Source organism: Drosophila novamexicana, unplaced genomic scaffold (assembly GCF_003285875.2).
Source record: "Drosophila novamexicana strain 15010-1031.04,08,12 unplaced genomic scaffold, DnovRS2.1 tig00001270-arrow-arrow-pilon, whole genome shotgun sequence".
Taxonomy (NCBI): Eukaryota; Metazoa; Arthropoda; class Insecta; order Diptera; family Drosophilidae; genus Drosophila; species Drosophila novamexicana.
The window spans coordinates 1078759-1102678 of NW_020824847.1; the positions used below are offsets into that span (position 1 = coordinate 1078759).

Here is a 23920-nt window from a genome sequence, read left to right on the forward strand (position 1 = left end):
GCTTTGGCATAAGTACAGCCCCCCAAGAGAATGACGAATCGCATGCCCATTTACATAGGAATTGCAGTGAAATTAAGCATTAGCTTGCATTAAATCGGACAGAATCAAGAATCATGAATAGTGCCATGAGGTTAACATAAATATATACATATATATCTCACCCTCATCGGTGGCAATGTCCTTGAAGATGTCGTCGCAAAAGATGCTAATGAGGAGGGCGCGCACATTGCCAATGCACTCGGCCAGCTGAATGTTCTCCAGATTGGTTTTGCGCGTGGCCGGGGTGCCCGTGCCCAAGGCGGACATTGCGCTGGGCTGCGTGCTGGATGCATTGCTGAGCGCACGACTTGTCGGCTTGTCTGCAAGGCAAGAAAGTATAAGAAACGATTTGGGAAAGCCGACAAACTGATGGAGAATACCTTTGTTAACTGTCTTGGCTTGTTGGAGCTTGGAAAGGGCAGCGACAGCAGCAGCAGAGCCGCTCGCAGCCGTGTTGCTGCCAGACGCTGATGTTGATGTCGCTGTTGTTGTTGCTGTTGTTGTTGTTGCACGCTGTGGATAGATCTCGTTGGTGTATTTGCGCAGCAGGCGCAGACAGGACTTGTTGACATAGCCCAGATACTGAAGCGTTTGCTGCAGCTGCAGCGGCCTTGTGCGTTCGCGTTGCTCACGCAGTTGTGTCTTGAAGCAGTCCCAGGACCAGCTGAGCAGCACCACCAAACTCTCGAAGCACTCGCGGCTCACGCTGTTGGCAAAGGCCCGCGATATGCGTTGCACGGGATCCGCATCGAGCGGCAGCGGTGACTGCTTGCAGTCCTGGGTAACCAGGCGATACAGTATGGCGGGTATTTGGCCGGAGTTGACATCGGTGCCATTGTTTGCCTTCTTGCTGGACTTGAACGAGAAGACCACCTGATCCTCGGTGGTCACCGATGCCTGGCCGCACGAACCGCAATCGGAGGATGGGCCCGCGATGCGTGCCCAAACCAAATACCAGCGACCCGCCGCTGCGCTCACGGGCTTCGGCAGCACAATGTGATGTTTGCTGCGTGCGGCGCACTCGTATGGCACCTCCTTGGTTTCGCTAATTAGTACGCCCTCCTTTTCGTAGCCACCGCCATCGGCGCCCAGATCGTAGAGCTTCAGCTTGCAACTGTATTCGCCGCGTCCGCCAAACATGCCAAAGCCGCATATCACAATGTCCGTGTCCGCCGAGAAGCGCACCGCCTCCACACTGTGCCCCGAATAGCCCCAGCCGCCGCCAAAGTTGTCGAATCGATTCACCACCTGATATTCGCCGCTCTGCGCCTCGGCCGTTTGGTGCGGCTGCTGTGGCAGCGCCTGCTCAAAGCAGCCGGGTATATTGTCCTGTGCCGATGTCAGTATATCCAGGCAGGCCAGCAAATTGAGCGATGCCTGCGAGCGGGACACGCGCGCCTCCGCCTTGCACGGCAGCGACAATTCCGGCGACAACAGCGCCCGATAGTTGCCCGCGTTCTGCAATACAATTGAGTTCAGTTAAGCAGGCTCGATAAGGCATAAATAACTTCTATTTAATACCTTTACATGCACAACATATTTTAGAAAATAATGAGGAAAATAAACAAGAGTCGGTTCTAGTCGGTTGGTCCCGACTAGGAGACATCCCGAATCTCTTCCTTCTACTCATACAGACATGCGGACAGACGTCCTGATCAGCTATATATGTATTTACTTAATGCCTATGGATTAAATTGAATGCCACATACCACATCGCATTCGGCTATTTCGCTGGCCACCACATTGTGGCAGCGCAGCTTGCGGGCACCGCCATCGAATACCCAGAGAACATTGTAGCTGGGATCCATGGCGAAGGAGATTTGCGGCGGTAGCGCCTGCTGTTGCTGCTCGGGCGATGCCGGGCAAGCTGCTGCCTCTGGTCGCGGTCGAACGCGTCGCTGCAGTCGTGGCGAGGCCGCCAGCGATGTGGCCTGTGCCGTCTCCATATGCTGTTGCTCCTCAAAGATGTGATTGCGCGCCTCGTGCATGCTGCGTGACATTTGCTCATTGATGGGCACACCGGCCGTGGTGCTGCTGGCCAGCGGCAATTCGGCGACCAAAGGCGTCGCCACGTCCACATTTCGATTGATCTCCGGCTGTCCAAGTGGCTGTTGCGCCTGCAGCAGCTGCGCAAAGTTCGTTTGGCCGCGATAATGCGGCGTGCAGCTGCCATCGCTACGGTTTATCGAGAGCGTGTGAAATGACAGCGGTATGCTGGGTATGAGTACTGCAAGAGACACAACAGCATATTAATTACTGATGATCCATAAAACACAAATCGCTTGCAAGAAGAATACAAAATAACCTGGTAGATGTAAGGCTCACGGTTAAAATGGATATTAGAGACAAATTGTGAAGCTTGTAATTGGTAAAGATATCAGGATATAAAAACAGAAAGGTTTTGCATGCAAAGCCTAATTGAATGACCTCTTGTTCCTTTAAAAATTAATGATATCGTAGCACAAAGTTAATGAGACTTTGGACACTTTTAAGGAGCATGTCGAAACTCGTAGGTGCCAAGTTTGGCAAAGATAATATTTGAGGAATCTTTCGTTCTCTACGATACTGCTCAGGCCATATTTCTACAAGGGTATTTCAACTTGAGCACATGCCGAAGACAGCTTCTAGATGATCTTATTGATTGCATACTTACTTATGGTCTTTTTGTTGGCCACCACATGCATCTTGGGCAGCATTTGAGCGGTGATCAGCGACTCGTCAATCTTGATGAAGGTCTGATCGCCATTGGCACCGATCCAGGTAACCTTTTTGCCATAGCTGGGGCCCAGGCCGCTGCAAAGTAAAGAACATATATAAATTATATATACTTATGAATGGTTCTTGGTCATATTTACAAGACGGCACCGGGCGCACAGTTCCATAGAAACTTCTGGCGCTGCGCTATGAGAGCAGCCGTATTGGGCGGTATAAGAATTGTCTCCTTGGAGCCACCGGGCAGCACGCAGGCGGCCTCCTGTGTGGCAGCTTCCTCCTCCTGCTGCTGTTGCTGTTGTTGCTGCAACAGCTGCTGCTGGGCAATGGCGCTGTTGGGCACCGTCTTCTGGCCATAGTCGCTGGGCAAGCGACCCAGCTGACCCTTCTGATAGTTGCCGAATGTGTAGACAATGCCCTTGTGCGTGAGCAGCACCGTGTGATTGCTGCCAGCGGCCACCTGGCTAATGGCGCCCTGCACTTGTACGCGTATCGGACCAGTGACTGCCTGCAGATCTCCGCTGCCCAGCTGGCCGTATTGATTGCTGCCAAATGTGAAGACCTCGCCGGCCAGCGTGAGCACCACGGTGTGATGCAGGCCGCAGGCCACTTGCACCACCGGCGAGCCACTTGGCAGCTGCAGCACTTGCGGTGCCAGCGGTGCCACACGCGGCGGATCCTTCTCCAGATCGGTGGGTGTGCCGCCGCCGCCGGTGCAACCAGCGGCGCCAGTTTCCAGCTCCGAGGGTTTCTTTTCCTTGCGCCGCATGATCAGCGTCTTGGAGCGCTGCTGGCGCTGCAGTTCACCGGGCAGCGGCTTCAGTTCCGCCTTCGCATCGGCTGCAACTGAAGGCCAGACATTAGTATTAGGAGCAAATAGAAATAAACGTTGAAACCTACCAATCTCGCTCTCCTGCAGCGCAACGCAGGCGGCGCACAGCCCGCACTTGGCGCAGCCAGCATCGCCATGGCCGCAGGGACAAATGCTGCCCGCCAGACGCTGCTCCAGCGGCACATTCAGCGCGGACACGCAGCTGACATTGTAGCCGGTGCATTCGCGGCACATGACACAGACGCGGCACTGGCCCTGAACCAAATTATGATCATCGTAATCGCAGAGCGTTGAGAAGTCCAGTTTGTGGCGCAGCTTGTCGGAGTGCAAGCCCAGCAGTGCGTACGCCGCTGAAGAGCTGGGCACATCACGGACGGGCATCATTTTGTTGAAGACACGCCCACACTGACCCTTGTTGTTCAGGCCAAAGGTGAAGACCTGCCCCTTGGCGCTTAAAGCGACACAGTGCGCCTTGCCCAGCGCCACTTTGGTCACATGCTGATCGAGCAGCTCGCTGACAAAGCCCATGGAATCGCAGTGTGCCGTATCCTTGCCATACATGATCAGTTTGCCCGTTTTGGTCACAAAGGCGGAGGTGCCATTGTTGCAAGCAGCATGCACCACAACATGGCCATCGATTTTGGTCATCTTCTTGGGCTTCACCGCCTTTGGCTGGCGTCGATTCTTGGAGCTGTCGCCATCCTCGCCGCGACGCGCCGTGCCCGCAAAATAGACGGTGCCGTCATCGTTCACGAGCAGCGCATGTATACCATCGTGTCCAACGGCCACGTGCACAATGTGCGCCGCCTTCGAGACAATCAGTTCGGTCAGCTTCAGTGTGGGCGTGCGGCCCACACATTTCAAGCCCAATGCCGCCGACTTGCCATAGTAGTAGACACGCCCATTGCTGGCACGTACTAAACCGAACTCCTTGCCGCAGGCCATGCCCAGCACATCGGCATCGCGACACGGCGCCGGCAACTTTGGCTCAAAGCTATTGTGCGCCGACTGTATGCGCTGGATCTGCTGCTGATTGAGCAGCTCATCCTCGAATGCCGCATAGCCCAGCGTACGGAACTTTTTGCGCGCCAACTGCAGCGGCAGCTCAAACGGCGGCGGCTCGCTGCTGTAGCTATTGTGATAAAGGTTAAGCTTCTTAACCACCAGTGTGTCCTGCAAGGCAATAAGAGTAACAGCAAAAATGATCATTAACATTACAAGTTACATATAAGAGAGTTTTTCTTAATTGATTGCTGTTTAAACAAAGCACAGCGTGAACGGAGCCTGCATATTCTAAATGTCTGAGCGTCGGAACGACAAGCAAGAGGTCGCTGGTTCAAATTATAAATTTTTTATCAATTTCAGAGCGTACGCCTAGATGTGTGTTAGTTTTCAAGCTGCTTTGCTTATATCTAAAATTGGCAACAACTATTTTGCGCTTAAACAAAATACATTTGAGCCGGGCGACGCCGGGTAACCTCTTTCTGTTCATATATAGTTGTAGTTATAAATAGTATATGTTTTCATTAAATAGCAAAAATGTTGCATCTCATATTTTCCTACATATTGTGAAAACTGCTTCGAATGAAACAGAAACGTTTTAAATCCACCTGAATGGGTGAAAACTAACTCTGTTGGAAATTACTTTAGTACACACAAGAACAGTCATAAATAGTATATGTATTCTTTAAATAACAATAATTTAATAAGGCATAAGATAGGATTTCATATTTAGCCAAATATTGTAAAAGCTGCTTGGCACAGAACGGAAATGTTTTAATTTCACCTGAATGGGTGAAAACTAACTGTGTTGGCAGTTATTCAAAGATATATACTTTGTTTATGCATTAAGTGGTCTATATCTAAAAGGCTTTAAGCTATTTATCTTCCTATGAAGTCACTAAAATTGAAGAGTGCAGTTTTTATAAATAGAGCATGTTGATTTTCGGAATTGGAGACGTGAAACTGGAAATGAACTGTACTTGATAGATATTGATCAAGAAAGAACTACATCTGGCACAGATACGACCACATTAAGGAAAAGCTCCTCAAATGGTCGATCAACAAAAGTTTGTTACTTAGTGTATATATGTTAAGTGTAGTCAACTAAGAGATTTCTATTATGATAATCCTGACAGATGTACGCACTAATATTAAGAAAAACCCTGAATGGATATTGACTTTTACTCACATCGCGATTGCTGCAAATGGCATGCAATGAATCGTCGTCGGTGAAGAGCACATAGTTGAGGCCCTCGCGCATCGAGAGCATATTGAGTGGATTCATTGACTTGACCGCCAGCGTGTCCATGCCCACCAGCTGCAGCTGATCGGCGCTGCGTTTGCAATTGCGACGAAAATATAATTGCCCGCCGCTGTAGCCGAGCCAGGCGTTGCGTTCGCGACAGAACTCCTCGTTCTGGGCATAGATGTGTCCCTTGTAAGAGCCACCGAAGCCGGTGCCAATCTTTAACAATGCACCGCCATAAAGGACATAAACAAAGACGCCATCGCAGGCCATGGCTGGTGCCATGTGCTGCTGTAGAACCGTCAGCGAGGGCAACTTCAACGCGAACTGCAAAATGTGAAATTAACTTTGTATTTCCACGCATTTTCCACGAGTGTATTACTTTTCGTACTCACCTCATCAACCAGAGAATTGTGCGGCACTCCATGACTATGGAAATCGGGACGCGTTGGCTTATTGAGCGCTGCGCTGACAACCGTATGCTGCAGTGCAGCCAGCACGGCGGGCAGCTGGATAATCTGCGCTGAGAGCTGCCTGGGCGACATCAGCATGGCGGCAATTGCCTTAAGCATTTTGCCCGTATCGCCGCGTGCAATGCACAGGCCGAGCAGGGCGGCACATGCCATTGCCGACCAGTTGGCCTCGGCGCCGGTGCTGGATGTGAGCGCCGCCGGCATGGTGGCCAGATCTAGCAGCAGATCGTAGAGCGGATTGATAAGATCCTCCGGTTCGAGTTTGAACGATTCCGGCTGCTGGCCCTGGATGACATCGAGCAACGCCTTGAGCGCCTTGGTGCACAGCAGCGGTTGGATATGACGTGCGTCCGCAATCAGTTCGAAGAGACTGCGTAGTCCGGCGCCGACAATAAGCGGAACTGTGGCATAGACCGGTTCGCGCTCCTCAGGCTCCTCTGCATCCGAGTCGGCATCGCTATTGGCGCCGTTCGCTGTCCGTTTGTCTGCTTGCCCGGCAGCACCAGCGCCAGCTGCTGCACCGCCAGCGCCACCAGCTGCACCGCCGCCGCCCACAGCATGCTGCGCATGGCAGGAGCATTCGACCAGATTGCTGACCATGCAGCTGCTGGCGCAGACCAGACAGCACGAGGAGCCCATATTGCCGCTCCATTTGCGAAGCGCCGAACCGGAGCCATTGCCACCATGTCCGTTGCCGTCGTGAAAGAGCGCAAAGCGTGTCTCTGCCTCCAGCACCGTGGAGCGTATGGCCGAAAATACCGCAAATTTCGATGCATTCGGATCGAGCTCTATTTGCGCTACCGGAAATGCCGGCATAAACAGCAGCTGATCCTTAACCAACGGTGGATCCAATGGGTTTACAATACCACCAGCAGCACCGGCGCCGCCACCAACGCCCCCGCCATTGCCGTCCAGCACGGCGGCGGCGGCAGCTGCTGCCAGGGCCGCTGCCGACTTCTCCTTGCGGCTCTTGCGCTTCGTGAGAGCCTTGCGCTCATTTTGCAGTTTTCTGCAATTACAAAGAGAGAGACGCAACGGGGAAAGAGAGCGGGTCACAAATTTGAATCGATTAGGTTGTTGTTGCTCATATTCAGCAGCTTTATTGATTTAACAACAAACGAATTAATGCAGGTCGGGTTGCCGCAGCCAATTGGCAACGCTCAGCTGTTATCGATCAGCTGTTGCGGCCAGTGCTGCCCACTTGTCGTGCAAAAGTAGCAGGCGCCAATTTTTCAACCCCGACAAATCGACCGCCTTGGCTAGGGGTTGAAGACCTACATACACAATATACACTACACCGAACGGCAAATCGATCGATTTTTCCAACCCCCAATGCAATGTCGGTGCCGCCGTTGCCGCTGCCGCTGCCGTCAGCACCCCGCCGTACATTATTTACAATTACCTGCGTGTATTGCTCGTATATAATTCGTAGAAATGATCGCCATATTTCATTGGATTCAATAATCCAACCATGGCTTTTGCGCAAGACGTTCAACAATTTGCAAAATCGATTTTATGTATGCGTTTTACATATATACATGCATATGTATATATCTATCTATATATGTATGTACATCTGTATGCCGTTATAGTTGTACCGTTAACACACCGACACGACACTTTTCTGCGTTTTTTTATTTGTTTTTTGTGGGAGAAGCGCGCGCTTGCCACCGGAGCAACAATAACTAGATAGCTGAACGTTTGTCAGCTTGATTTTTGGCTAAAATTTATTGCACAAAAATTTACAAAATAACTAAGTAATTAACTATACTATTTGCGAAACTTAATGCATATTTCTTGTTGTATGCTTGCACCTCTGGCTATACGAGCCATAAATCTATCGATTAATTGCAACAGGACATTCGCGTGCTTGGCGATAATAATGCCTAGTAATGTCGATACTATCGATTATACATATTTTGCTGTTTGCATTTGGTAATTTAACAAAACTATATGTGCGCTTCTGTTTTATATATATATTATTATCTAAATCTTAATTTATATTTTTCTTGCGTGCCTTTCAATAATATACACTTTGTGGGCGCTCTAAAAATGCCTTTCAACGATATTAATCGATAATTCTTGCACGATGTTTCGTGCTTGCAGCCCTGCATTACAACAGCTGTCAAACGGCCTACAACAACAACAGCTGAACTGACAGCAGCGCCGCAGCAGCAGCAGCAACAATCGAGGAAAAACATTTTACGTAATTTCTATTTGTTATATTCAATTGCAATTTGCATGGATTTAATGTGTGTGTGTGTTTTTAATGCTAGCACAGCATGGGCAACGCTCTGAACCATTATTTGAAACCAGATGTAACGCCCGGGCCGGATGTGGTGCCCAGCTTCGATCCCATGTTGGGCTTTGAGTCGCGCAAGGAGCGCGTCATGATTGCCACCAAAGAGGAGATGGAATCGGCCAAGCTGCCACTGGATGCCCGCGACTATTGTGCCCACAAGCTGCTCGCCTATCAGTCCTGTCGCGCCGACAAGTTCCCCTTTGTCTACCAGTGCGCGCACGAGAAGCATGACTATCTTACCTGCGAATACGAGGACTATGTGCTGCGCATGAAGGAGTTCGAGCGGGAACGCCGGCTGCTGGAGCGCCAGAAGCGTCTCAACAAGCAGGGCTAAGCTCAGTTCAGTTCGGCCGGCAAGCGGAGCAGCTGCGTCTACTGTGGGCAACTTTGCAAGCCAGCACACACTGCCCGTCGCAAGCGGAAATTTCAATAAATACTATGCCTAGTAATAATATGGATCTGTTTTTTTTTTTTTTTAGTCAATTAAATGAGCACGAAAACTTAAAACCAAAAATGGACATTTTAAGTGCAAGCTTCTTAACCAAAACTAAACTTAACTATAAACCATCAAATCTGTCACATTGGAAGCGCTAACGGAAAGCTCAGGTCTTGACAGGGGACAACCTGCCTAGGGCGGACAACCTGCCCGCTCAAGCACTTTTCAAGGATTTCCTATATTCCTTATTAGTCTCACATCGAATTGGCTGCTGGATTCGGCCGGAACCATAGACTCCTCGGCTGCCCTGCTCAAGGCCGGGCCGATTGGCCCCTCGCCTATGCCCTGATCATACAAGGCCGGATCAATTGGCCTCTTGCCTATGCCCTGGTGGTACAAGGCCGGGACACTCGGCTGCTCGTCTAACCTCCGGTAAAACGAGGCCGGGACAATCGGCTCTTTGGCTAAGACCCGGGCAAGCCAGCCTTCAATGAATTTTTTGAGACCTTCGAACATTAACATCAAATTTATTCAATTAAATTAACTGATTGATATATGTATATTTATATATATATATATATGTTCTGAGTCAGCGGCGATTCTTATAGGGTAAAAATCTAAATTTAAGGAAGTTCTATTGATTTCATATTTAAAGTAAGTTCAAGGAACCAATTCGATATATGAAAATTTTCTCAATTTGCGGTCGATTTCTTTACTGACTGCGTTAAAAATATGAAATGTTTGGTATACAGAGACTAGCTAAGTTTTGTTTTAATTTATTTAATACAGAGAGTCAAATTGTCTTGCGAAACGTTAACTTATTGAGAATCGCAAGGGTCAAGCGAAATACTTGTATATGGCGCAGATTTATATATGTTTGGGTTTCTTTTTGTGAAACTCTTGGTCAACGCTTTATTCCATATAAAGATCATGCAGGAGTAATCCCGAATGTTAACCTTAAATTACAATTGCTTTTGTATAATAAATGCAGACACACACACACACACACACACACGTACACACGCACACGTACCTAATTAAAGCTAGTAACTATGTGGTTGACACTGATAAGGAGTTTGTGACTAATATTTAACAAGTTGCTCTGATTAAATGCAAACAAACATCTTTGGTAAACGCTACGAGGACAAACATTGGGCCAGCGCCCACGGCCACGCCCAACGCCGAGTGCCTCATCAAATGCCCAGTTTGCGCCAGAAATGATGCATGCGTCCGTGTGTCTCGAATATGCTGCGCAGCATGAACACCTGGATGAGGCCAACGCCGATCATGGCGCTGATCTGTAGCAGTGACCAGTTGTTGACCTTTTGGAAATTGGCCTCGGCCAGGTTGCGATCGCGCGCCTCGTGGGAGCGCAACAGATCCTGTAACTGGCGCGCCTTGGTCAGCTGCATGCGTATACGTCCAATGAAGTCCATAATATCCTGCACCTTCATGTCGTAATACTCGTCCGGTGTTAGGCCAGTCAGCTCATCGACCTCCTTCCACTGTTCATCGCCATGATGCTGGTCGCCTTCGCGTTCGACTATCAAATTGAAGAACACCGTCTTGCGGTTGAACATGCTGAAGCTGTTGTCGAAACAGAAACGATAGTCGCCCTCCTTTTGCACCTCGTGCCGATGCATGTTCTCCGGCTTCTTGTAGTCGCTGACAATCACCAGGCCAATGGGATCGAGCAGCGCAAAGCTAATGTCCAGATCACCGTGGCCGCCATCAATAACCTGATACTCAAAGTCAATCAGTTCGCCAGCCTTGACGGCATGGTATAGGCACTCCTTTTTGCCGGCCTCCACATAAACTGTCATCTCTTTGTCAAAGCCGTTGACGAGCAGCATTGGGCAAAATATTGATGCCGCCGCCACAAGGCCCAGCCAGGTTAGGCAATTTTTTTTCAGCTGTGCCATGACAAATGCTTAGTGAATAGCGTGCATAATTGCATTTGCTTTAATTACCATTTCGCTTACCATTTCAATTTGGCTAAATAGAAGTTAAATGCGAATCGCGTCGGTGTGCCTAAAAATGGCGATATACCTACTCCCTATGATTGTTGATACTATTTTTAAAAATATCGCTCATCGATTGCATTCACAACATATCGATGTACAGCTGCAATCCGACAAGCTTTCGATATTTCTATGTGAGTGATACAATATATCGGCTGGCAGAAGTGTATTGACGCTTTTCAATAGATGGCGCCAGCAGCTAATTGGCAAGTGTTATTGAAACTATGAATATTTTCAGCAGTAAAATATTAGATTTATATTTATTTATTCGCATTCATATTTTGAAACATATTCATATAATAAGGCTTCACTGAGCACCAAAAAAAATGTTTATCCTGCTTATTTGATTGTGGAAAAGAGCTCGGAATATGTATGCCCTTAACATTAAAAATGCTGGCTTACGCTAATTGCCGGTGGCAACAGATGGCGCCAGTAGATGGTGGGAAATTCAAAAAATTACGCTAAGTTTAAACCTAACATTATATATCTCTATATCAAAAACTTTTTGTCCTGACTGACTAACTAGCTTATTGTTTGACTAAGCTAGAAGGCTAAAATTTTCTCTACAATCAAACTCATTTTCAACGAACTTTGAGATTGTTTAGTTTATTGATTGTATATAATCAAATTTTAAATTAATTATTACGATAATAGTATTACGGACAATTGATTTATATGATCGTGAATGAAACTCAATCGAAATATAGCTTATATTATAAATATGGACTGTAGACCTTAAGCTATTATTAGCCTATTGCTTACTTAACTGTTGCGTGCTACGGATATCAAACATAGCTCATTCACATATTGTAAAACCCATTTGCAATACTTAAGTGCAAAAGTATCTTTTAAAGCGGCTCTAAATTTAGACACCGAATTGCCGGCAGTTAACAGTCAATCGGTCACGATCCGGGAAACAATGTCAATGTCGCCGGTGCAAAGGTGAAATGGGAGTTATTCATAGACGATCTTCTCGAGCATTGCTAACAAGTTACGTCTATTGCCGGAGCTGTGATTAATGTACCCGGCTACCGGCTTAAAAGAGCTGTTTATAAATCGATCCAGTCAAAACAAATATTAACTGTGGCCGCTCAAATGATTTGGATGATTGATTGATACTAAATAGCGTAACAATCATTGAATCTTGAAACAACAAAAGATCATTGTTAACGTTTTTTTTAGTTAAAACAAAAAAAAAACATCGAAAAATTTATTAAGATTTTATTTGAGAGTAAAATGTATATTATGTACTGTTATCATATTTGTTGCGAGAACTGATACTAAAAGCTATCGATTAAATTATCGATAGTTGTGGTTTGTTAGGACAAGCAGTTACTGCTTGCGAATAAGCTAAAGGTATCATGAATAATTTATTGATTTCATGTATAAGAAGAGAACCCTTCGAAATATTGAGAAATGCAGCTACGAATCGCACTTCGATATTTATCGTCAATCGATAGTCGCATTTATCGATTTATCGTTTAATATAACGTATAGTCTTATGTAACATACAAAGAAATGCAGCTATGAATCTCACTTCGATATTTATCGCCAATCGACAGATGCATTTATCGATAAGCATCGTTTAACGAAATACAACATACATTTCGAAATGCAGCTATGAATCGCACTTCGATATTTATCGTCAATCGATAGGCGCATTTATCGATTTATCGTTTAATACAACGTATTGTCTTATGCAACATACAAAGAAATGCAGCTATGAATCGCACTTCGATATTTATCGTCAATCGATAGTCGCATTTATCGATTAACACAATATATACGCTAACGCTTACACAACGTTTGCTTATCCAAACGAGTACTAATCGCACTCTACACACTTCAGCCGGGCCACTTAGCGTCTAATTCGATAATGGAGGTGCCCAATTGCCATGGAAACTGTCGTGCCTCAGTCAAATTACGCAATGATATGCCCGACTACAGCTTGCAGTTGTGACTGATTGATTGTTCGCGCGGAGGCGTACAATCCGTGCCCCAATCCAAAGTTTGTTGCTCGCGGAGCTCCGATTGCGTTCACTTGACAGAGCCTCGCATCAGTTGCCGCCGAACGTTTGCCCGGAATCGCTGCCGTCATGTATCTGGCGCTGCTGCTGACCCTCATCGCACTCCTCTCGCTGCTCTACGTGTTTCTGGTATGGAATTTCGGTCATTGGCGGCGTCGCGGCATTTGTGAGCCGCGCGCCCTACCGCTGCTCGGCTCCTTTCCCAACATGGTCTGGCCGCGCCGGCATTTCCTGAACGATATGCGCGATCTCTACATGTGAGTGGGGGATACAGTATATGGAAGATGGTTTCAGTCGATATTTGGAATATAAACTTACCTTTTGTCAGAGTAGTCTCGTCGGGTGTGCGCGACTGGCAGTTAGCCTTGCAAGCATTTTCGCTTTCTCTTCTATCCTTTGCCCCACACTATCTATGAGAACTCTATCTGTCTCAAGTAACTTTGGTGTTTGTAGTCCGCACTTAATGAAATTTTCAAGGCTTACATAAGGCATTCGAAAGTGCGTGTATACCAAAGCACGAAGCTCTAACTCTCAGGAAAAGTTATTTCCAAATTTTCGGGCTACAGGGGGAGTTCTCCAATAAGTGGAGAAATTGTCATATGTGTCTGTTCTACAACAATTCACATACCAAGTTTGGCGCTTCCAGCTCTTTTAATTCTCGAGCTATGCTTGAAAGAACATAACTACAAATCGATATTTCTCGATATTATGAATATGATCGATAATATCGATAAAAAAAAGATGAGGGGGGGGGGGATTCATAATGCCAATTTCAAGTATCTTGTTTTTATTACAATTTTCAGGCAATATCGCTTAACGGAGAGCTATGTGGGCACCTATTTGGTGCGAGCTCCCAAGCTGCTGCTGCTGGAGCCCAAGCTGGTGAACGAGGTGTTTGTGAGCGCGTTTCGGCACTTTGAGAACAACGATGCGTCGCGCATGATTGACACGGACAAGGACAGGCTCGTCTCGTGCAATCCCTTTGTGCTCGACGGCGACGAGTGGCGGGTGCAGCGGGGCATCTTCTCGCCCCTGTTGACCAGCGGGCGTATACGCAATGCCTACATCAATATGCGGCGCATTTGTGGCAAGCTCTGTGCCTACATTGATCAGCTGTCGGCGAGCGGTCAGCCCTACAATGGCATGGATGTAAGTAGATTATCTGTAGTAGAGAGATTTTTTCTTTTGTTTTTCAACACCTCAAGAGCCGAATGCAGTGTTGTAAGTGAAAGCTGAAAGCTCGCCCAGATGCCTGAACGCGAAAGCTTTAATATAAGTAAAAGCTTAAAGAAAGCAAACTTGTGCTTGGTGCTTAAAAGCTTCATAATCTGAACACAAATGTGAGCTTTAAGCAAATTTAATTGTGCTCAGCGCGAGCTTTAAGCACTATAAAAGCTTTAAGTAAGCAAGCTTGTGCTTGGTTCTCGAAAACTTTATAATCTGACCACAAGTTCGAGCTTTAAGCATATTTGATTGTGCGCAGCGCGAGCTTTAAGCCAGAAGCTTTTAAAATTGACTAAAAATAGCAAGCTTTAAGCGAATCTAATTGTGTTAGGCTTAAAGTTGACCTAGCTTAAAAGCTTTAAGCTTTATCATTATTAAAGCTTGATCTTACAGCTGGGTCTGCGCTTCACCAGCGAGAATCTCTTCGACTGCGTTCTGGGCATCGAGGCGCGCAGCTTTACCGATGCGCCGCTGCCCGTTGCCGAGCACAACAAGGCGATGTCTGAGGATAATTACCGGCTGGCCCTGGCGGGCGCCCTGAACGGCCTCTTTCCGCGCCTGCCACGCTGTCTGCGCCCCAAGATCATACCGCCCACATACGATCGCTTCTTTGGCGATCTGCTGCACGAGGCATTTCGTCTGAGGCGCTGCAAGCGACAGGAGCGCAACGATTTCATCAATCATCTGCTGGACATGCAGCGGGAACACCAGCTCAGCGAAGCGCAGCTGACGTCGCATGCGATGACCTTCATGTTCGATGGCCTGGACACAACATCCTCGACAATTGCGCATTGTCTCCTACTGGTGAGTCGCCTTGGCTCATCAGCCCAACTTGAGCTAAGCTGCGGCTTCTTTCTGCCCAGCTCGGCCGATATCCGGAGTGCCAGCAGCGACTGTGGCTGGAGCTGGACAAGGCCTGTGCCGCAGATCAACTGCTGCCCGACTTTGAGCACCTGAGTGAGCTGCCCTATTTGAGCGCCTGTTTAAATGGTGGGTTAAATTCGAACATTACCTAACTATTCTTCATACACACATGCATACATAGAAGCTTTGTTTTCCTTCTTCTTTGTGCTTCATTCGTAAACGTTTTTGTATTGACATTTTTTTAAGCATAATAGGTTAGCGGTATCTTTTGCTTTTTCTCCCTTTCCACTTGCAGACATATACATGCTTATGTATTAGCTTGTGTATCGATTTTCATTTTCTTCTTTGTGCTTCATTCGTAAACGTAACACGTCGTGACTTGGCGATGTTAGTGCATCAAATTACATTTTCTTTTTTGTGCTTCATTCGTAAACGTTCTAGTTTCAGCATTTTCTTCTGTGTGCTTTATTCGTAATCAATTTCTCTCGCTCTCATTTTGCAGAGAGCCTGCGCATCTATCCGGCTGGCGGTTGGGCCTCCAAGACCTGCACAGAGCCCTACACGTTTCATGGCAGCCATCACAGCGGCCCGCTGCAAATGTATCCGGGTGACAACGTCATGATACCCATTTATGGACTGCATCATGATCCCAACTTTTATCCAGAGCCGCAAGAGTTTCGACCCGAACGCTTTCTCAATGGCGGCCTCAAGCGATTCCAGCAGCTGGGCGTCTTTCTGGGCTTTGGCAACGGACCGCGTCAGTGTGTGGGCATACGCCTGGGCCTGACCCAAACCAAGGCCGCGCTAGCGGCCATTGTCAGGCGGTACGAGGTGTTCGTCAATGGACGTACCCTTGATGGCATCGAGCTGGATCCGTTTATCTTTGTGGGTGCCCACAAGGGCGGCATTTGGCTGGACCTAAAGGTGCGTCCCAACGGCCCGAAGACAGTGAGTGTGTTATAGATGAGTGTGATTGACTGGGCAATGCCCTGTACTGTTGCTTCAGATTATCCTTATGTAATAGTGCTCACATGTACATAGAAGTATTTTTTTGTTGCACTATTAAGTTAAATAACTATTGTATTCTCTATCGAAACCCTTTTAAACTCGGACCAGATGATATATAAAGTTAAATTTATTAGATAAATTGAAGACTTGGATATTAAAAGTTGCCTGCTTAGGCATAAGACCTACTTTGAATGGCTTGAAGCTGTCTTTATCTGCATTTGTATCTCTGTATAAATGGGAATTATGAAATCGATAAATATCGATAGCTATTTCTCATAGTGATAACTATCGATATATATTCATCATATCGATAATTATGTCATAACTACTACATATCGTATCGATAAATGTACATCATATCGATAAGTATCGATTTTGAGGCATGCCTTTTTTACATGTAAATTTCCTCTTTTTTCATATTATCAATCAATTGTCATTATATCGATAAATATCGATTTGAAGACATGAACTTTTAGGCACAGCTCGTAGAATTTTAAAGTCATAGTAAACACGGACTGGGAGTACTACGCGTTTTGGTAACCGCCCTTGTAAAATCCCCAAAATTAAAAAAAAAATTATTTTATGCAGAGATAGAGCTAAAACTTGAAAATTTCATCTCGACGAGTTCATGCGGAGAGTTCAACAGGTAGCTGAAAAGCAATATAAATGCGTATATAATATTATATCATCATAATATCATATTATAATTTTGATCATACTTTAGCTACTGCATGCTACCCGCTTTTAAGCCATATCCAAGTACAGGGCATGCGATTGCATCCGTTTGAGAGTTAAAAGACACAAAATCCAAAACAAGTGTCCACATAACAAATTCGGCCTTTCTACCTGTAACAGTTCCCAAGATCAATGAGCACAAATAGAAAGATAAACATGTGGACAGATTGAGACAAATAGACAAAGAAAAAAAGGCAAGACAAGACATTTGACAAGCAGACAAATAAACCCGTCACCCGATGACATTGGCCCATTGGGTCGTCATTTGGGTCTGGGTGTAGCCCAGTTGTGTGTCATCCCAGTTATGTCACAAGCCAATAAAAGAGAGAGTGAGAGCGAGAGAGGAAGGGAGAGAGAGAGATGACTGATCAATCAGTTGTAATGAACGAGGTTCGATTGAGCTTTGATTATGATTTGATTGGCATTTGTTCGAGTTTCCCATTGTTGCGGCCCGTTTTGTGGGTTTTTCATTGAATTTTCATAGCCAAATATCATGTCACAGCACTTAGGCAAACAAAGCGCCGCCAACTATTAAATTTACATATGAGTGTGTGCGTGCGACTTTCTCTAAGCCCTGTTGCTGTATTAGCCAATTTAAATATAAACATTAAATTAAACCCCACAAAACGAATCGAAAACCGAAAACGCGGCGAAGGTCAGCGCAGCGCAGCTTAAGCCGCGATTGATCGCTATACCCATTGAAAGGGCGTCACAGGGTATGATAGGGTTATGCAGAGGTAGCTAAAAAAGACAGTTGGCAGGCATATTTGATCTGAGCCTCTCTAGACTTGATATTCTGTAAGTCAATCAGTCAATCAGTCAGTCAGTCAGTCAGTCAGTCAGTTAGTCAGTCAGGGTTTCAATCAGTCTATCAGTCAGTCAGTCATTCAGTCAGTCAATCAGTCAGTCAGTCAATCAGTCAGTCAGTCAGTCAATCAGTCAGTCAGTCAGTCAGTCAGTCAGTGTTTCAGTCAGTGTTTCAGTCAATCAGTCAGTCAGTCAGTCAATCAGTCAGTCAGTCAGTCAGTTAGTCAGTCAGTGTTTCAGTCAGTTAATCAGTCAGTCAATCAGTCAGTCAATCAGTCAGTCAGTCAATCAGTCAGTCAATCAGTCAGTCAGTCAGTCAGTCAGTCAGTCAGTCAGACAGTCAGTCAGTCAGTCAGTCAGTCAGTCAGTCAGTCAGTCAGTCAGTCAGTCAAGTCAGTCAGTCAGTAACTCAATCAGTCAGTCAGTCAGTCAGTCAGTCAATTAGTCAGTCAGTCAGCCTTTCTGTCTATCGTTCTGTCTTTTGAACACTCTCGAATATTCTCAGATACAGGGTAGCTGCCAGTCGGTCACGCTTTGGACAAGCAATGAAAACTCAATTTATGTACATATATATAAGTAAATTTATTAGTTAGGAAATCGGTTAAGTTGAACGAGCAAAAAAAAAACATAGAAATTAGGTTCAAATAATGAAGCGCGCGGTTTAAACAGCGCGCAAAACGCTAACAAATTCGATTCGAAATGATGAAATTAAACAACTAATCAGTGCTACGGGTGTGCGCGTGAGTGTGTGTGTGTGTGTGTGTGTGTGTGTGGGAGTGGGAGGCGGATTGGTTAGCTCAATGCCTGGGCACGGGCAGCAGACGAAGCGGCCTCGTCTGGCGCACAACGCGCTCCCGTGGCCTGGCCACAGCCAAGGGTGGCAGATAACCACGAGGCGCCACCGACTGCTGCTGCTGCTGCTGGGGCTGCTGCTGCTGCTGTTGATACTCCTGCTGATCATCGTAGATCTTCACGGTCTGCACATGATTCTCGACATTCTGTTCATCCTGCGTGACCACCTTGACAACATGATGCTGGCCGCGCGGCTGCTCATTGCTGGTGCCCAGTATTTTGATGGTCTTCACGCCGGCAGCATCCAGAGTTTCGAGCACTTTGAATGTGCGCGTCGCATGCGGCTTAACAATTTGAACGGTGCGCACCTTGGAGCTGCCCCGAGCAACAGGCGCGGCAGCAGCAACAGCCACATTGACGGCCAATTGCATTTCGCGTGGCATGAACTTTTGCAGCGACTGTTGCGCCTTCAGGCTGAGCGCGGGACGCTGATGTTGCTGATGCTGTTGCAGGTGTTGCTGTTGCTGCTGCTGTTGCTGCTGCTGTTGCTGCTGCTGTTGCTGCTGCTGTTGCAGGTGTTGCTGTTGTTGCTGCCGTTGCACGTGATGTATGTGATGATGCTGATGGTACTGCGTGGGCAGCGCATTGCGAGCGTAGGACATGGCGGGCGCATAGAAATGCGGACGCTTCGATTGCTCACGGTACATGGGCGCCACCTGGACAAATTGCTGCTGTACCTGCTGCTGCTGTGCATGTTGCTGCTGCACATGTTGCTGCTGTGGCTGTCCGTATCGTGCATATGGCTGTACCGTGTTCATATAGCTGCTCAGCGCGTGTATGTGTGTGTGCTGTGTGGGCGGAGCGAGCAGTGGGGCGGCAATTACAGCGGGCGCCTGATAAGCTGTTGCTGTTGCTGCTGTCAGCGTGCTGCTTGCAGTTGCTGTTGTCCTTACCTGTTGTTGCTGCTGCTTGGGCACGCCATAAATTATATTAGAGCCAGGCTGGGTAGCTTGACGTTGTGGCTGCAATTGCTGCTGCCGCTGTTGCTGCTGCCGCTGTTGCAGCTGCTGCTGTTGTTGTTGTTGTTGCTGCTGTTGTTGTTGCAGCTGCAATTGCTGCTGCTGCTGTTTGAGCAATTTCGTTTGCGTTTGCAGGCTGTGCAGCTCGGCAATGGCGGCCTCAAAATTTTCGGGCTTGCTAAACTCATATCCCTCTGGCAGCGCGCCAGGATGATTGAGCTGTTGTTGCTGTTGCTGCAGCTGCAATTGTTGCTGCTGTTGCTGCTGCTGCTGTGATGTCTGATAATTGTGATTGGCTTGTTGCTGTGGCTGCGTCTTGGCCGCATCGTAGTTGGGCGGCAAATAGTCTGGTGCACTATACTCACCAACTGTTGCTGGCTGCACGGCAGCAACTGGCTGTGCTGGTAGCTGTGGCTGTTCTATGATTTGATCCAATGGCAATTGATTCGGATTGCTGAAGTCATAGCCAGGCGGCAAGTAGCCAGGAGCTTGATATTCAGCCGCTGGCGCCGTTGGCTGCGGCAATGTTGCTTGCGGCGCAGGCTGTGCCAGTTGCTGCGGTGCTGCCAGCTGCTGTTGCTGTGCAATTTCTGGATTGGCAAAGTCATAGCCAGGTGGCAGATAGCCTGGTGCACGGTAATTTGATTGCAGCGAGTTGCTGCTGGCGATGCTGCTGCTGCTGCTGCTGCTGCTGCTGGCAATGCTGCTGCTGCTGCTGCTGGCGATGCTGCTGCTGCTGCTGCTGGCAATGCTGCTGCTGCTGCTGGCAATGCTGCTGCTGCTGCTGGGTGGCAAATAGGGCGGTGCACGATAGATCTGTTGCTGTTGCAGTTGTTGTTGTTGCTGTTGCAGTTGTTGCTGCTGTGAATAGCTGCCAGCTGTTGCTGTTGTGGGCGGTAAGTAATCGTTGGCCCTATAGACAGAATTAGAGACGAGTTGTTGTTGCTGTTGCTTCAGGCTGCTGGCGGTGGGTGGCAAATAGTCGGGCGCCTGATAGCTTGCTGGTGGCTCGGAGAATACCTGCGGTGCAGTTGAGCTTAACACGGAGCTCAAGCTGCCGCTGCCAGTGGATTGATATACCTGCTGCTGCTGCTGCTGTTGTTGAATGCTGGGCGTGGCAGCAGTGGGCGGCAAATAAGCTTGCGCGCTATAAGCCACATCCTGCTGTTGCGTCTGTTTGCGTTGAAAATCATGCTGATAGCTGGAGGGAAACGGCACCGAAGCAGCTGCTGTTGCTGCCACCGGCAATGGCCGGGCAACAGTGGCTGCCACCGGCAATGGCCGGGCAACAGTTGCCTGCAAATGGCCATCCTCATCGGCAAAGCTCAGATATGATACATCCAGGTTGTCATCGTCGACAGCTGTTGCCGTTGCACCGGCAACATGTTGCTGCGGCGCCTGCTGATGTATGTGTATCTCCTCGTGGCTGGGCTGCACGGGCGGCAGATACGCACGAGCCTTGCCCTCGTAATGATTGTGCACCTCGAAGATCTGATAGCGCGAATTGCCATAGCTGCTCTCCTCGAACCGATTCGGTTGCTTCAGCGATATATCCGCAGCGATTAAACCACATTGCGAGCAGGCGGCGAGCGTTAACAAAGCGCCAATTAACTTTTGGCCACAAAACAAAAAAATAGACAACAAAATTAGCACATTCAAAAAAAATATTCTATATAAATTACGGAAATTTCAAATCTATTTTTATATATTGCATAACACTTGTTAATCCTTTCGTTTTCAGTTTCAGTTTTTGGGTTCTTTTTTTGGCTCTGATCACTTGCACTTGTTGCTGCTGCAGCTAGTTGCTGCTGTTGCTGCTGCACTTACATTCATCTTCACGTTGGTCGTGCTTGAGCCCTCGATGTCCAATCGTTCAATGATGGCCCAGCTGGACCGGGCCACGCATTTTATACAAGGGCGCGCATTAGTTCAGCATTTGCTTCAGTCTGCAGTAGCTGCGGCTCTGTGTGTGTGTGTGTGCGTGTGTGTGTGCGTGTGTGTTGTGTGTGTGTGTGTCTCTTTGATGCCATCCCAGTGCCATGGTCCACACACTGCGCTGGCCTTTCATTAATTCAACGGCGCATGCGCAACATTTTTGGCCGCTGCGTTTCAGCTTTTAGCTTTTTATCTCGCTCGCTCTCTCTCCCACTCTCGCTCACTCTCGCTCTCTCTCTCTCTCTCTCTTGCTGTAGCTCGCTTGAAATGCAAATTATTTATTGAGTTATTACAAACATATCATTCGTAATGCTCCGAAATTCGACACTATGCCAATTCCGCGGATGTATGCGCTCTGCGGATGCTATTAATTATGCCAGCAACAACAACAACATCTACAACAACAGCAACAACAACAACAATTTATCAGCTCCATGATTTAGGCTTAGCCCCAAACTGTGCATCATTCAAATTCATGAAACTTGTTTTCATTTGTTCGAATTTCAATTTTCTTGACAATTTTCGCAGTTTTTTTGCCCTATTTAGAGAACGAGCTGGGCTAAGCGAATGCATAGATAAAAGGACTGCCAGCTCGAAACAGGATAAGAGCGCGCTGGGCGACTAGCAGATACCCTACGATCAGTGCCTAGCTGCCCTGCCACACTTGATCTACGGAAGGCGCAATCTTGAATAACTTTGGTGCTTATAGTCCGATCTTTTGGCAAATTTTATTCAATGTGCGTGCATACCCGAAGCATGAGGAGTTTCGCTTTCCTATGCTATGTTTTATTATTCTAACTCAAAATCGATATTTATCGGTTTTATCAAGAAGAGGAAGAGTTATCGATAGATAAGCCTGAAGTCTCGAGCTTTTGTCGTTGCCCAAATGGACACAGACAAACACGACTAGACTTCTGCCTGTTACATAGTTTGGCACACAGTCATTATACCCCATCTAGAGCTTATTGCAGGTCTTCGTACATCCATATGCAGATATGCCTCATTTAATCTGATTGCGTCTTACGAAAATATTTGCTAAAGGTTTCTGTCATTGCCTCACAATGCCAAAAACTATATAAATAAAGATAAAATAAATTAAAAATAAAAATTATTATATCATTAGCTGCAAGGGGTACGATTCGGGCTGGGGAACTGCGCGTATATACTTAGCTGGTAGCTGCGGCCACTTTTTAATGCCAGCCAATTAATTATGTGCTAATGAACGTGTCGGCTCATTAGGGAAGTGATATCGATGCAAACGAGTCTATCGTCTATCGCCTATCGGCTATCGGCTATCGGCTTATCGTTATGCGGGCCCATCAAATGCCGGCTGAACGTCTCGCAGTTGGGTGTGCCTTTGCCTCTGGGCCAAGCTCTTAAATATGTTGTCTATAAATATTAATGAGAGACTTTTATATGCAATGCATTTGGCACAGGCCGCGGCATTATCTAATAGATCATGTATATATACATATTAATTTATTAAAATGAATTAATATTCATTTATTGGACATGTTCAGCAATTAATTGAGACGAACCCCTCTTCAAATCACAAATAACCAATTTTTTATAATTTTCAAACAAATATTTTGTACGTAAAGATTTTATGCAAAACTTTCTTCACGCTCGAGCCGAATCTTCGCTTTCATAGTCGAAATAGCTCGCGCAAAAAAAAAAAAATAGGTGGAACAGCGCAGGTTTTTATTTGTCGTTTAGCTGCAGACTAAATAAACTTCTTTCTTTTCGCCCTTTTTTACTATCGCCTTTCTATGCAATTCTCATGAATGCAAGTAAGGCGGAGAAGTTTTCATGTGTTGGGAACCCAATACATTTTTGTCTTTTTCTCTCTCTCTCTCTCCCCCCCCCCCCCCCCCCTCTCTCTCTCTCTCTAATTCTCTAATTTTAGATCATGTCCCATAAGCCCATAAGCGAAATGAACTTGCAATAATTTATCAGACAGCAATAGATGCCAATGACATCCATAATATGACTGAGCTTGACTAACTAATTTCGGTTCACGCTTAAACCAGATCACATTTCATTCACATTTTTAATTTTGGGGTTTTTTTCTTCTTCTTATTGGTTAACCTTCTGCCAAGCGTTTCGTCTGGCCGCACGAATGCTGTGGGAATATTGAAAATGGTTTTCAATTGGCGTTGAGGCGAAGGCAGATGTTCACACACTCATTTCGGCTACTAATTTTGAATACTTTCACTTTTGAAAATGCAACCCAATATATTTCCGAATCACTCATCAAATTTATTCAATGTCAATCAATGGCATAGACATCCAAATATTTTTCCAGCCATTTTCTTTGTTGTTGTTTTTTTTTTTTTAATTTTTATTAATTTTCCAATATTTATTTGTGTCACTTTCCTAACAATTAACCTTGGCCCATGAATTAAGCTAGTAGGCCGCAGCTGAAGTAACTGTTCGAGACAAAAAC

At 46.8% G+C, this 23920-nt stretch overlaps 5 protein-coding genes across 7 annotated transcripts in view; 2 read left to right on the forward strand and 3 right to left on the reverse strand.

The window, feature by feature from the left end:
- The window catches only part of LOC115766822 (E3 ubiquitin-protein ligase highwire), a 66965-nt gene extending 59188 nt beyond the window's left edge, over nt 1-7777 (reverse strand). The window contains exons 1-8 of the mRNA XM_030710858.1: nt 7707-7777; nt 6227-7313; nt 5775-6158; nt 3652-4756; nt 2895-3591; nt 2693-2832; nt 1749-2266; nt 162-1497 (exon numbers count right to left, since the gene is read on the reverse strand). Coding sequence (XP_030566718.1) covers nt 162-1497; nt 1749-2266; nt 2693-2832; nt 2895-3591; nt 3652-4756; nt 5775-6158; nt 6227-7313; nt 7707-7777 — 5338 coding nt within the window. The remainder of the gene's footprint in view (nt 1-161; nt 1498-1748; nt 2267-2692; nt 2833-2894; nt 3592-3651; nt 4757-5774; nt 6159-6226; nt 7314-7706) is intronic.
- A 703-nt stretch (nt 7778-8480) lies between these two features.
- Nucleotides 8481-9092, forward strand: LOC115766845 (NADH dehydrogenase [ubiquinone] 1 beta subcomplex subunit 7). The gene is made up of 2 exons (XM_030710894.1): nt 8481-8510; nt 8586-9092. The coding sequence occupies exon 2, from the start codon at nt 8587-8589 to the stop codon at nt 8938-8940; it is 354 nt and encodes a 117-aa protein (XP_030566754.1). The 5' UTR covers nt 8481-8510; nt 8586; the 3' UTR covers nt 8941-9092.
- An 816-nt stretch (nt 9093-9908) lies between these two features.
- On the reverse strand, nt 9909-11092 carry LOC115766844 (transmembrane emp24 domain-containing protein 5). Of its 2 annotated transcripts, none has more exons than XM_030710893.1 (2): nt 11025-11092; nt 9909-10955 (listed from the first exon to the last, which is right to left on the reverse strand). In XM_030710893.1, exons 1-2 carry the CDS (start codon nt 11025-11027, stop codon nt 10236-10238), a joined length of 723 nt encoding a protein of 240 aa, XP_030566753.1. In that variant the 5' UTR covers nt 11028-11092; the 3' UTR covers nt 9909-10235. The 2 variants fall into 2 exon arrangements, with proteins under 2 accessions (XP_030566753.1, XP_030566752.1); XM_030710892.1 differs by having other exon boundaries at nt 9909-10972; nt 11025-11087.
- A 1269-nt stretch (nt 11093-12361) lies between these two features.
- Nucleotides 12362-16356, forward strand: LOC115766843 (probable cytochrome P450 28c1). 2 transcript variants are annotated; one of them, XM_030710891.1, is made up of 6 exons: nt 12362-12419; nt 12913-13347; nt 13894-14239; nt 14708-15118; nt 15178-15304; nt 15681-16356. In XM_030710891.1, exons 2-6 carry the CDS (start codon nt 13160-13162, stop codon nt 16139-16141), a joined length of 1533 nt encoding a protein of 510 aa, XP_030566751.1. In that variant the 5' UTR covers nt 12362-12419; nt 12913-13159; the 3' UTR covers nt 16142-16356. The 2 variants fall into 2 exon arrangements, with proteins under 2 accessions (XP_030566751.1, XP_030566750.1); XM_030710890.1 differs by lacking the exon at nt 12362-12419 and having other exon boundaries at nt 12591-13347.
- Nucleotides 16357-18525: 2169 nt separating this feature from the next.
- Nucleotides 18526-21372, reverse strand: LOC115766823 (putative uncharacterized protein DDB_G0271606). The gene is made up of 7 exons (XM_030710859.1): nt 21367-21372; nt 20977-21150; nt 20461-20928; nt 19909-20118; nt 19552-19752; nt 19123-19371; nt 18526-19044 (listed from the first exon to the last, which is right to left on the reverse strand). Exons 1-7 carry the CDS (start codon nt 21370-21372, stop codon nt 18526-18528), a joined length of 1827 nt encoding a protein of 608 aa, XP_030566719.1.
- Between the last annotated feature and the right edge of the window lie 2548 nt (nt 21373-23920).